Consider the following 14,414-nt stretch of genomic DNA (forward strand, 5'->3'; position numbering starts at 1 on the left):
AAAAAATAACGGGCGTAAAACCCCCGTCCCTGTTGCTCCCGAGGAACGGGCTCTACTGCCCTGGCCATTAGAAGGGCAGAGAGCAGAGATTCAACCTGTATCTGTACCGGATGAGGGACAGGACCCATTAATCCGAAGTCACGGACGACCTCCGATCTGCAAAGAATCGGAACTGGCCCCTGACCATGGGTCTTCTGTCACTGGATGATACCACTGGCTTATGTTCCCTCACAGCCAGTCAAAACTCCATAGCAGGGCTAGCCTGGGGCACTGGCTGTGGTCTGGGACATGTGACTGATGAGATCTGCCCCTAGTGCTTGTCTGCTGTGGTCGAAAGTGAGGAGCAGGCAGGTAGTACTTCCTTTGCTTGAGGAAGGGCCTCCTCGGCCTAGGCTGGGAAGACCTCTCAGAAGCTGACAGAGAGGGTGAGACAGTAGCAGACAACTGCTGAAAGGTCTCATGGAGATCCTTCAGCTGTGCGACTGCATCCTCCACCATGTCACTGAAAAGGTTATCCCTGGTGCAAAGCAGGTCAGCTAGCTGGTCCTGAGCCTCAGGGCAAAGGTCCAAGGCACGAAGCCAAGCAAGACTGAGATGTGACCGAGATGCCGGCGGCAGCTACGCAGCCCGTCTCAAAGATGTCGTAGGCTGCAAACACTTTGTGCTTCCCACACTCCAGGCCCTGGTGGACAATAGCCATAAGGGCTTCTTGAGGCTGCTGGGCAAGGCCACCCACAACCTCCTGGACTTGCTTCCAGAGGTTACAGGTGTATTGGGTCATGTATAACAGGTTGGAAGCAATATCAGCCACCAATATGGAGCCCTGGAACACTCTCCTACCCAAGGCATCCCATGCCCTATTCTCCTTGTCAGGCAGAGCCGAGGCACGAGTCTTTGACCTTTTGCTTCCTTCAGTGCACACTCTACCACCACAGATTGATGGGGAAGGTGCTTATCAAAGCCCATAGCTTGCTGCACAAGATACACCCCCATCAGCCTTCCGGTTCACCAGGGCCATGGAGAGAGGGTACTCCCAAAGTCAAAGAAGCAGTTCATGGAGAACCTCGTGGACAGAGACTGCCACTACTTCCTTCAGGGCATCCACGAACTGGAGAATCTCCAGCATTTTGTGGTGGGCATCCTCCTACATCATAAGTTGGAAGGGAATAGCTTCAGTCATAGCCCGGACAAACCCCGCGAAGGTCAGATCCTCTGGTGGGGACAGATGCCGCTTCTCCGAGGAAGAGTGTTCCAATGGAAGACCATCGAAATTCACCGACAAGGTATCTGAGGTATCCCTTCACCAAGGGTCATAAGGGTCCTCAGGCTCATCTAGCCCACCCAAAGGGAGAAGTCAGGGAGCACTGGGCACATCCTGGGGCAGAAGCACTGAGGGACCCGGGAAGAAAGGGGGACTCGAGGGACCAGGCACCAGCCTCAGCAGCACAGGTCAAGGAAAGGGGAGTTCCAGCAGTGCGGAAGGCACAGACTGTCCCTCGTCCCCGACAAAGATTGGTTCAGACGCCTTATACTTCGGTGCCCGTCGGGCCACCAAAGAATCGTGGGGCGCTGGCAACAATTGTGTCAGGAGGGTCAAGATGATCCAACAACGGTTCCAAGCCAGATAGATACCACAGGCATAGACACTGGCGCAGGCGTCAATGCGGGCACCAGCAACAGCACAGGCATTGATGCGGGCACTGGCATTGGTGATAACACCGGAGTTGGGGAAGGCACTGGCATCGGTGGTGGAAGCATGGTCTCCCTGTTGCGCAAAGCGCATTCCACCGCCAGGCGCACCCGATGCTCCAGCTCCGCCTCAAAAGCTTCTGCTGAAAGGAGAGGTAGAGAGGAGAGAAGAGAGGCCAGCTCCTCCTCGGGATGCTGAGGGGCATCAATGCCCGACACCAGGATCAGTGTAGATGACCTTGGGCCACTGGACTCGAGGATGAGGCCGCCTCTCGCCAGGGCCACTTTGGAGGCAAAGCGGCAAGTTCCGAGGCCAGCCCAAGTCCGGCACCATGTGAGGATGGAGACTAATGGCGGTATTTCCAAGACTTCCCATGGTGTTAGGCCTGGTCTTTCCCCGGTGCCAAGGATGAGCATGATTATCTAGAAGTCCACGACTTCGAAGAGACAGACACGGGTCGACCCCCAGAGCCTTTCTCCCCCAAAAGTCTCGGGGAAGGAGTGGCCCCCAAAGAATCAATTATGAAGGGCTCTCCCCAGTCCTTGGGCATCAATGGCATCGATGCCAGGGTGGAGGGGTCAGACTTACCTGAACCAAAAACATTTTCCATCTTATCCAGCCTGGCCCGAAAGCTCTTTTTGAGTCATCTGCGCACACAGATTGTAGCCCCAAACATCATGCGATGCCCCCAGGCATAGGATGAACACTTCGTGGGGATCTGTTAAGGACATCGTCCGGGGGCACTGGGGGTACAGATGGCCGCTATAAGGCACAAAGAAAACCGCAAGGACACTGAGAGCGGCGGACACTGAAGGAGAGGAAAAACTTACCGATTAGCGAGAAAGACTGACGGGGAACCGGAGCACAGAGCAAAAAACGAACTTTATGGAACTTTTTCCACAAAATAGAGCAAGAGCTCCACCACTGCGAGGCAGTAGCTCCACGGAAAAGGAGAGACTGAAAGAAGACCCTGCATGGACGCGGGGATAGTGGCATGCTGGGCCTGTTCAGTGTGCCAGTCAAAGTTTCCGAAACTTTGACAGAAGTTTTTCGTGCCGAGCTACATCTGATGATGTCACACATATGTGAGGACTACCATCCTGCTTGCCTAGGAAAAAACAACTTACCTCTGAAGGCAGAGATAAAAGATAAGGAGAAAAACAGGAAGAAAAAACAAGGAAACCAAGACAATAGAAGTGTGGGAGCTAGTAGAGAAGACTCTGGAAGGAGATGCCAGACAACAAGGTTACTTACTTGTAACAGGTATTCTCTGAAGACAGTAATTCACCAGTCATACATATGGCAAGATCACCTAATGTGCTGACATGTAACATTTTCCAGAGCTTTCTAATGAAGCCTTGAATATTTCTCCAAGTATGCACTGGAGTTAAGAGTCCTCACAGCTAAGCAGTTTGCCCCAGTTCTTTAATTACGCTAATAAGCTCAACTCCAGAAGGGGAAAAGGAAGGCTTTGTATGTGCTGACTTCAGAGAACACCTGGTACAGGCAAGCAACTTGTTTTCTCTAAAGCAAGTCACTATAGTCACACACATGGGCCTCCCTAGCTAAGGGTTGTCCTCCACAAAAAAAGGGGAAATAAACCAAAAAAGAAACTTTCTATGGGCTTTAATGCACCAAACAGGAGAGAGCTTTCGAAGAGTACGATTTTCAAAAATATTTATGCGCATAAAACTCAATTTATGCATGTAAATGACTATTTCAATATAGTCCATACCCAGTGCATGTAAAAAAAATGCACATAAGAGTTTTATGCTTACTTTTACACACTAGGAGAAAGGGCTTCTGGAGCGTGGAATTTGGGCAGGGATACGATTTATATACATTATTTTAGTATTTTCAAAAGTATGCGTATAAGTTACCATGCACAAGTTACACCCTGTTTGGAGCAGCTGTAACTGTGTGGGAACAATTTGGTTTGTACCTGGCCAATTAAGGAATTAACTTACACATATAAGGTTACTATGAAAATCCTTGGTAAATTCTGTGCACAACGCACATACAAACTTTTCCATTATGCGGGGCATTATAAAATTTGTCTCACAGTACAAAGCATACTGGGCCTGATCACTTGTGGGCATATGGGCTTAGGAAAAAAATATTGGCAGGACAATTGACTGATTATGGTAGAAGTCTATTACACACTTAGACAGAAACTTAAGACGCATGCAAAGCACCATCCTCTTATGATGAACTTTTGTATAAGCTGGATAAGTTACCAGGATCTAAAACTCTTTGACTCTGCAAGCTGAAGACACTGCCACCAAAAAAGTAACTTTCAAAATCAGGTAGTTAAGTCCACAGGAGGATAGAGGCTCAAAGAGGGCTTTCATCAGCTGGAATAAAACCATACTGATGTCCTACGACACAGCAAGTGGCTAGAAGGATGGCGTCAAATGAAGAAAAAAATCGCCTTGAACAACAGTTTAAGCACTTTATATACTTATCTTGTGTTTAGAAAATACTTTTATTAGTAAAATGACCAATCTCTAAATCTGCAAATAAAAACATTTGAAAAAAAATTTTTTTGAAAGGGGTTGTGGTTTCATATTTTGTACATTATAAATTGGCAACCCGCCAATATTCAATATTTTATAATCATTAACCTGCCAACCACCTTCCTATGTTTTAATAGAAAATCCTTCTTTAATCCAAAAATACGTTAATTTTAATTTATTTATTTTTTAAAAAAGAAAATACAGCATATCTTGTTTGCTGCTATGCTGTATTCTTCCATTTAACTATTCCAATGTATCTGATCTCTTATTATACCATTCTTATATTGAACATATTCCAAACAATGTTCCTTTATTCCCAGAAATTGTAGTCCCAGACATTATGATCCTTAATTGCAAAACACTTATCTTTTTATTCTCCCAACGAGGCCACGTTTCAGTCTTTCCTCAGAGATTGTTCTTCCTTCAAAGCAAACCAGAACGTGCATGGAGCATTCTGAGAGAGTTTAGTCAACGGATAACTGAACCTTTCTAATCAACTCTACTGACTGTGGGGCAAAATGTTGCCTTTTTATATTTGACTTCTTGAATCAATACCAGCAAATCAAACGTAAGTGTTTGGAGGCAATTCCCGTAAATTCCTCTTCAGAGTCTAGAGATGATGGAACACTGATCCAGGACTCTAATGATGAAGCTGGTGATAGAGGAGGGATCTTTGGTCACCTGAGAGGAAAGAACTGATGAATATCCTCGGAGTGGCTAGAGTCTGCTCAAGGGAATGCTGTGGGACAGAAGCACCTTGTAGAGGTTCTGATGGAAAATCCACCTGTATTGGGGATTTTGGGATTCCCTCTCATGGAAGTAAAAATGATACATTGAAAAGGAAAGGTTGTTGGGTTCCCTCCTTATCCTTAGCCACTAATGAGGTAAATAAATCTTTCACCAAATCTGCTACTTGGTCAAGTGGCTGATGTGCTCTCTGACCTGGTGTGAGTGGTGGAACATTTTCTTCTGATACTAGAATGGAAGGTTGCACGTCTTTTGTGCTTTGGAAATTTGAACTGGAGGCTGATTAGAAACAAAAGGCACCAGAGCGCATATAGGATCTGGTGTTTCTAGATGCGGTCCCCGTGACAGCAGTTTTGTTGGCAATAGTGCTCTAGTAATCGTCAGTTCAAAGGGGATCATATCTCTTTATACTCCTGTGAAGAGCTTGCCTGACTAGCATGTAGTTGTATAGAAAGATTTGCAATACAATGCATTGATCCTCAAATGATTTAAGGCAAAGGCATTGAAAATCAATGCTCGACATGTCAAGGACTTTTGCATTGATTGCACTGGGGCCTTATGCTTCAATGGTGCCGATGAAGCCTTATTCCCCAACGGCACCAGTGTACTGTGCACATCCATGCTAGTGCACACAAGCCTCTGTGCTTCTTTGGCACTTGATGGTCTGGGTGTGTACGTAGTGTGGTGCCTCCTTTTCTTTGATGCATGGCAGAGGATTTGGCCTGTTCCACCGATGGGGGAAAAGAAAAAAAAAGCTAGTGCACAACTATTCCTGGTAAGGCAGATGAGGCTGTATTTTGGCTTCTCAAAGACCTGCACAATTCTTACATTTTCCAGATCTTTGTATTTTCCTAGATCTTTGTATTTGCAGGGAAATCTGTCCACACTTGTAACAATTGACTTGGTTATGGTCTGGATCCCGGCAATGGTAGCAGAATTCATGGACATTTTCCTGCCACAAATACAGTCTTTAAATCCTCTTTCTGAGCCTTTATTCTTGGCAGATATTCCAATGAAAAATATATTTTAAAAATTTTTTTTTTTTTTTTTTAAAGATAGTACTGAAAATTGCTGTTTGTAGGTTTCTGAGGCAGTGAGGCAAATTTAAAGATAAAAGTCAGGAAAACTTTAAGAAAACAGAGAAAGACAGCGGTACATGTCATAAGAAAAGAGACTGAGGAGGCTCACGAGCAACACCCAAGCAGGAATTCCTGTGCATGCTTAGCTACCTATGAAAGAAGTCCGTTCAGTTCCACTGGATGACATCACCCACATCATGGCTAATTCAGCCCTGCTTACTGTAGGAAAAAAGTTCAAACACTTTGGCCTGCCAAAGGTCAGAGATCACCTAATTTAATAATTTGTAGTGCAAGGATGACCAGTGGGGACAAGGGGAACATTTTAAAGAGAAAACAACTGATAGGGACAAGGTGGGAAGAGAGAAAGACTGGCAGGGACAGATTAGATAAGAGTGAAAGCGAGGATGGGGGTTGACTGAATCGGCCCTTTCTTTGTGGGGGGTCCCCCCTCTCTCCATACTTCCTCCCCTCCTTCCAACCCCCTACGCACCACTCATCAAAAGTGAGGGGGGAATATTTTATATTTATTTTACGTTATTTATGAAATGTTCTTATACTTACTATATATAGTTATAATTTGTTTGTAAACCACTTTGGTGTTTATTGAATGGCGTACATCAAGCTCTACTAAACTACTATGTATATTCATTTAGTAGCTTTTGTTGTGTGAAAACTTGGCCACTCCCACATTACACCCTTCAAATTTCATTATTTCTAATATAGCAAGCTTGGCAGGTCTAAAGGGATAGTGAGATGACCTGCTGCTGTGGACTCTTTCCTACACAACATGACCCACCAGCACTAAAAAGTATTAAAAAAATAAACACATAAAACAATCTTTTACTACAACATTATCAGACACAAACCAGCCACAACAGGGAACTAAGACGGAAGAAAAGATGAAAGAGAGACATTATGTTTATTAAAATGGTACTTGGGAACAAAAATTCAGGAACTTTGAAGTTTGAATCCTGACTCCAATAATAGCTCTGTTTGACTATAAGCAAGTAATTTTCTATCCTGATCTATTTATTCAGCTGTAATTGGGTAACAGTAATAATGTGACTGATATGCATCATTTCAGCTGCCCCACAAAGCAGAGATAGTAGAAAACTCATTAATAATGCAGTTAGTAGTTAAAAAAAGAAAGAAGAATGGCTTGATGGAAGATTTAAAAAATCAGGTTGTATAGATATAAAGAGACCAATATTCAGTACCACAGATGGCGTGATGGGAAGGAGTTGAGTTAGCCAGATAAGTTATCCAGCCAATTCTGATATTCAGAGTTAGCTGGATAACTTATTCAGCTAACTTTAAGATAGCTGGATATATTCAGCAGCATGACTATACTGCTGAATGTATGGGTTAAGATAGCCAGATAAGTTTATGTGGCTAACTAGCTGAGCTGCACAGCGGCTGAATGTGGATCTCAAAAGATATATACTGTTAAGAGTCCCACCTATGCACCCAAAAGGCTGTTTTTGTATAAAATCTCTTAAGCCTCATTCCTTCTAGCTTTACTCAATTAATTTTACCTATTCTTCAATTAATCCCACCTATAATTCACCTGGTTTAGTTTTTTCCAATTATGGCCTTCCTGTTTTCATGCAAAGCCTCTTCGTTGTTTTCTTGTTTGTGTGTCTTGACAAGAGTGTACACTCCAAGGAGCAAGGACTGTCTCATGTGTCTTTGTACAGCAATGCATATGCATGATAGTGCTATACAAATAACAAGAACATTCCAAATAAGTATTACAGTAACACATCTAAAGGACTTTTGTAGACTAACATGTACAGCAACATCTTTGTTGGTCTTAAAAAGGTTACACAACTTACTAAGCCTCCATTTTCTTCCAGAACTAATATAGCCATTATGACTGTGCACTACAGCAGCAGTACTAAACAGAACCAAATTAGCTTACCGGTGAATGATCAGGTGACCAAGAAATGAAGAGCCATTCAAAACCTTGTGCATTCTGAGTATCAAGGCGGTACAGTAGATAGCAGGGTTGCTGCTCATCCAAAAGCGGTAAGATAAATAAATCATAATCCCGGTCCCAGCTCTGTGACAATTCTTTGTAAGCTCCCAACACCAGTTGCTCTACAAAATAAACATTGAGATGATAATCAACAGCAGCATGGAATGTATGAAGCATACTAATCAACAAAGGAGAATAAAGTACAGTGGCTTACCTATAACATATGTTCTTTGAAGACATCAGTTCAGTCAGTCACACAAGTGGGTCATGTGATTAAGCATGGCATGCAGAGTAGAATGTACTTTCCAGAGTTTTAGGGTTAAGAAAGTCTTTACTGCTCATGCATGGGACTTCCTGCACAGCCATAGCTCCACAGCTGCTCTCAGTTCCTTATAAAAGGAACAGAGCAACTCCCAAAGGGTGTGTGAGGGTGGGGGCATACGACTGGTTACTTGTCTTCAGAGAACACTTAGGTAAGCAACATTTGTTTTGCTGAAAAGAAAGCACAACTGCTTACCTGTAACAAGTGTTCTCCTAGGACAGCAAGATGTTAGTCCTTACATGTGGGGTGACATCATCCGATGGAGCCTGGTACTAGAAACTTTGAATGGCAGACTGAGCATGCCCAGCCTGCTGCTAGCTGCGCATCCACACGAGGTCCCTGTTCAATCTCGTAATATAGCAAAAATACGAGGGAGAAAAATAACAAACCGAAGGTGAACCCAACATCGTGGGGAAGCGATCGGGATTCCTGAGGGCTAAACTCCTGCTGTCCTAGGAGAACACCTGTTACAGGTAAGTAAATGCGCTCTCTCCTAGGACAAGCAGGATGGTAGTCCTCACATGTGGGTGATTACAGAGCTCCAGACTGCCCCCACTCAACCAGAGAGACCCAAAGTAGCCAAACAAGGTGCCAACGGGCACAACTGTGGCGCTGTGGGGAAAAACCAAGGGCGGTCTGGTCCTACAAAGAGCACGATAAGAGATAGTTGGGTGTAGGACTGGAATAGATTGTGCAGGACAGACTGGCCAAAAGCGCTGTCCTGGCGACTATCCCTGACAAGGCAGTAGTGTGCCACGAATGTGGGGAGAGAACTCCAGGTCACGACCCTAGAATTTTTCAGTGACAGGGACCACATGCAGATGGACCACTGACACCACCATAGCCCGTACAGAGTGAGCTTTCACCCTACCAGCCAGCTGAAGGCCTGCCTGCTCATAGCAGAAGGCGATGCAATCCGCTAGCCAGTTTGACAAGGTTTGCTTCCCCACCGCTACCAGTCTATTGGGGTCAAACAACACGAAGATCTGGGTGTACTGCTTTTGGGCCAATGTCCGATCCAAATAGAAAGCGAGCACCCACCTGCAGTCCAGGGTGTGGAGTGTTGCACTTATGGTGGACCCTTGGCCCAAGGTGGGGTTGAAGCTATCCACAGGACAAGACCTACGGGGGGTCCCCTTAGGTTGAGCCCTTGGGTGCTGGGGCCAGCTGGACTTAGGCGGGCCTCCTTGTGACGACTCCCTGTTGATGTAGACAAGGGTACACCAGAGACCAGCAGAGGTATTGAAGGGCCAAGGATGGTCCGGACGAGGCAGGGTTCCAGAGACCCAGAAGCCAACAGGTACAATGGAAGACAGGGGGCGTCCAGGCAAAGATAGGTCGAAGCCTGAGAGGCCAGGTCCATAGGATACAAGAGAGGCGTCCAAGGCAAGCTGGAGTCAGGGCAGGCAGCAGGAGGTGAAGTACCAAAAGCAGAGCTGAGGTCAGAGCCAGGAGATCAGATCAAACGTAGTCCAGACGCGCAACGGTCAATACCAGAGAATCAGTCCAAGCGTGGTCCAGACGAAGCAGGGGTCAATACCAGAGAATCAGTCCAAGGGTACAAGGAGCAGACAAGGGATCAAGCAGGAACAGGAACCAGGAACAACGACAGGAACAGGAGACAAACGATGACAGGAACAGGAACGAGCAACAAGTACACGAGTAATCGTGGAGACCTGTTGCCAAGGCAGGGAACAAGTGGCTGGGCCCTGCCTTTTATACAGAGGCCCAGTGATGTCATCATCTGGGGCCGCGGGCTAATTTCCCGCCGCGGCCCCTTTAAGAGTGAGCAAGTCGCGCGCTCGCGCACCTAAGCCAGGGCTCAGAGGAAGCAGGATGGCAGCGTCACTCCACGGCCTGCACAGGGAGGCCCGCCAGGCGCAAGGAGGAACCGCGCAAGAGTCAGTAGTGGCAGAGGTGGCTGCAGGTGCTCAGGGACGGAGGCGGGTGCCCACCACCGCAGCAAGCGAGGGTGAACCAGAGCTGGCAGCTGGATTCTTGGGGTGAGTAGGCCCGGGCGTGGGCTACCACAGCCGGGATGCGTAACATGGAGAGTACATTCCCCCGGATGGGAATGAGGCCATGGGAAGAACGTGGGAAGGATGATGGACTGGTTAATATGGAAAGCAGTCACCACTTTAGGCAGGAATTTTGGATGTGTACGCAGTACCACACAATCAAGGAAGAACTTCGTGTAGGGAGCGTACGTGACTAGGGCCTGGATCTCACTGACTCTGTGAGCGGAAGTGATCGCCACCAAGTACATGACCTTCCAGGTGAGGAACTTCAGGTCATAGGACTTAAGAGGCTTGAACAGATATCGCATCAACCTCGCCAGGATAACACTGAGACCCCACGGAGTCGCTGGCAGGGACTTCAGCTGAAGAGGCCTTGCATGAAGTGTCCGACAAGAGGCTGGAACGAAACGGGCGCATCGGCAACACTCTGGTGCTATGCGCTGAGAGCACTGAGGTGTACACAGACTGAGCTGGTTTGGAGGCCAGATTCGGACAGATGCCAGAGGTGATCCAGCAGGCGGGGGAGTGGACAGGAGAAAGGCTCCAGTCTGTGATCACCGCACCATTTGGAGAAACGCTTCCACTTCAAGCTGAATGACTTCCAGGTGGAAGGTTTATGGGACTCAATCAAAATCCTGGAAACACCATCCGAGAGCTGCAAAGGCTGGAGGATCATGCACTCAACATCCTTGCCGTTAGGGCCAGAGTCCAGAGGTTCAGGTGGCGCAGGGTGCCCTGGTTCTGCGATATGAGGTCGGGAGCCATCCCCAGTGGGACAAGTGCACTCACTTTCAGGTCCTGGAGAAGAGGAACCACACTTGCCTTGGCCAGGAGGGTGCCACTAAGATCATGCTCCCCATCTTGCAGTTTCATCAGTGTTCTCGAGAGAAGCGGGTTAGGGGGGTACGCATACATGAAACCCTGCCCCCAGTGAAGGGAAAAGGCATCGCAGGCTGGAGGGCCCTTCCCCGGAATCAGGGAGCAGAATCTGCTCACCTTGTGATTGGTGGGGGGAAGCGAACAAGTCCATGTTCGGCATACCCCAGCGACGGAACAAGTCTGCTGCCACCGCAGGGTTCAGGGACCACTCGTGTGGCTGGAAGAACCGGCTGAGGCGGTCCGCCAGGGTGTTTAGGTAATCCAGCAGGTAGGTGGCCCATAGATACATCCCTCTGGAAAGGGCCCAATCCCAGACCTGCATTGCCTCCTGGCAGAGAAGGAACGAGCCTGTTCCATCCTGCTTGTTGATGTTCCACATCGCCACCTGGTTGTCAGTTCTGATAAGGACGACATTGGGGGACAGCCTGTCCTGGAAGGCCCACAAAGCGGACTGGATCGCCCGAAGTTCCAGGAAGTTTATCTGGCAGCGAGCTTCGGCCGCAGTCCAGAGGCCCTGAGTATGCAGGCCATCTGTGTGGGCCCTGCACCCTGAGGCGAGGCATCAGTAATGAGTGTCATCTAGGGCAGCGCAGGCTGAAACGGGAGCCTGTATTCCAAATTGGGGAGGGCTTGCTACGAGATCAGGGAGAGGCGGAGAGGGTCTGTGACCATAACGGGAGCCTCCAGATCCTGAGATGCCTGCCGCCACTGGGACCGCAAGGCCCACTGAGGTTTCCTCATGCGGAGGTAGGCTAAAGGGGTCAAGTGGACGGAGGCTGCCATGTGGCCCAGCAGGCGAAGCAAGTGGCGGGCCGGCATCCTCTTGCTGTTGTGAATGAGGGCGATCGCCCAGTCCTTAGACAGGAAAGCCTTTGCTTGTACCGTATCCAAGCCGATGAAGCCTAGCTGTGGTGACGGACAGAGATGAGACTTGGGGAAGTTGATGACAAATCCCAACGTCTGCAAGGTCTGAACTGTCAGGGCCAGTGCTTTCAAGACCCCAGAATGGGAGTCACTCCGGATTAGCCAATTGTCCAGGTATGGAAAGACATGGATCGAGCGACACCTGAGGCAGGCAGCCACCACTACCAAGCATTTGGTGAAGACGCATGGGGCTGATGCCAGCCCAAAGGGCAGCACTTTGTACTGAAAATGTGCTGTCCCCACCAGGAAGCGGTGGTACATCCTGTGGTTGGGGACAATTGCAATGTGGGCGTAAGCCTCCTCTAAGTCAAGGGAGCAAGCCCACTCTCCTCTTCGGAGGAGCAGGATCAGCGTGCCCAGAGAGAATATTTTGAATTTTTCTCTTACGAGAAACCTGTTTAATGCCCTGAGGTCGAGAATGGGGCACAAGCCACCGTTCCTCTTCGAAATGAGGAAGTACCTTGAGTAGAAGCCATAGCCCCGCTGCTCGCGGGGGACTGGTTCTACTGTGCCCGCTGCTAGAAGGGCGGAAAGTCCCGACTGAAGGACGACTTGAAGGGCGGGAGAACCCTGTGACGGACATGCGGTCTCTGGGAGCCTGCTGAAATTCAGGCGGTAGCCCTGGCGGACAATGGAGAGGATCCAACAGTCCGAAGTAATCGCTTCCCAATGGCAGGCAAAGCATAGGAGCCTGCCACCGACCGGGGGATCGACTGCCAGGGGAACCGGCGTTTGGCTCGTGCCCCCTCGCCACCAGTCAAAAGCCTGTAGAAGGGGCCTGCTGGGGGGGTGGTTGGGCCCTCTGCACCCGCTACTGTCGGCCGCGATCTCTGGGGCTGTTCAGAGGCAGGCAAGCATGGGCGGCTGAAGGACAGTATTTCCTCGGCCGGTAAAAGGGCTTGCGAGAGTCCGACCTGGAGGTTTTCCTGGCAGAGGAAGGGCCTTCTGAGGGGCTGGCGGAGAGTTGCTGAAGAGTATCATGCTGATGTTTCAGCTGCACCACGACATCTTTCACCTTATCCCCAAAACAGGTTCTCGCCTGTACAGAGGAGATCCGTAAGTCTGTCTTGAACCTCTGGTCGGAGTCCTGAGGCTTGGAGCCAAGTCAGCCGTCTGGCGCCAACATCCCCGGGAACCAGGCAGGCTGCGGTCTCGAACACGTCATAGACAGACCTCACCTAGTGTCTACCCGTCTCAACGCCCAGTGTGGCAATGGCTGCAAGAGATTCCTGCTGTTGCTGGGAAAGGCGCTCCGCAAAGTCATGGACCTGTTTCCACAGATTGCGGTTGTATTGGGTCATGTACAGCAGGTAGGCCGCAATGTGGGCCACCAGCATAGCCCCCTGGAACATTTTCCTTACTATGCCATTGATCGTGCACCAGAGGGGCAGAAGCGTGTGTCCAAGAGCGTCTAGACTTTTTAAGCACGGACTCTACAACTTCCGACTGGTGGGAGAGGTGCTGCCATTCAAAGCCCACAGCCTGTTGCACCAGATAGGTTGCATTGGCCTTCCTGTTAACCAGGGACACTGGCTCGGCAGCCGCCAGCATCTCTCTTAGCTCCATTAATATCCTTGTATTTCTCTCATCCGGCCCCATGGCCTAAACCATGTTTAATTTTGCTAGTTCCACCTATTCTCTTCTGTAAATGGGGTTGTATTTATCTCACTCCTTATTGTACTCATGCCAATCAGCAATGGTCATCCTCCCCAGTCTTCTTTAGTGAACGCCAAACTGAAATATGTTAATAGTTCTGTTATTTCCTTATCTTTCTCCACCATTGCCCCTTGTTTCCTTTCAGTCTTATAATACCAACAATGGCCTTCCTTCTTTATCTGATATATTTGAAAAATGTCTTATCACCATGCTTTAACTCTTTGGTGATCTTTTCTTCCACTTGAGCTTTCATAATCCTGCTTTTTTCCTCATCTCTTTCAGCTTCACCAAGTATTCTAGCCTGTGTTCCTCTTTTTGAGTTCCTTTGTACTTATTAAATGCTGCTCTTTTTGCCTTTATATTTTCAGTCACCTCTTTGGTGAACCTATCAGTTTCCTTTTCCTTTTATTTACTTTTCTTACATAAAGTGCAGTTGCTTACCCAGCATGCCACTATCCGCGCGTCCATGCAAGGTCCCCCTTCGGTCTCGGAACATAAGAAAAATACGAGCGAAAAAATAAAATAATAAAACACATGACGACCCAACTCCGAGGAGTGGCAGGTGGGTTTCCTGAGGACTAACATCCATAACTTCCTTGTGTGAC

The 14,414-nt window shown here is 48.2% G+C and overlaps 1 protein-coding gene across 2 annotated transcripts in view; it reads right to left on the reverse strand.

The window, feature by feature from the left end:
- Nucleotides 1-14,414, reverse strand: part of TWF2 (twinfilin actin binding protein 2) — a 242,955-nt gene that overhangs the window by 161,769 nt on the left and 66,772 nt on the right. For both annotated transcript variants that reach the window (XM_029599479.1, XM_029599480.1), the window contains exon 3: nt 7,954-8,132. In XM_029599479.1, coding sequence (XP_029455339.1) covers nt 7,954-8,132 — 179 coding nt within the window. The remainder of the gene's footprint in view (nt 1-7,953; nt 8,133-14,414) is intronic.

Source organism: Rhinatrema bivittatum, chromosome 4 (assembly GCF_901001135.1).
Source record: "Rhinatrema bivittatum chromosome 4, aRhiBiv1.1, whole genome shotgun sequence".
In the NCBI taxonomy this organism is placed as follows: Eukaryota; Metazoa; Chordata; class Amphibia; order Gymnophiona; family Rhinatrematidae; genus Rhinatrema; species Rhinatrema bivittatum.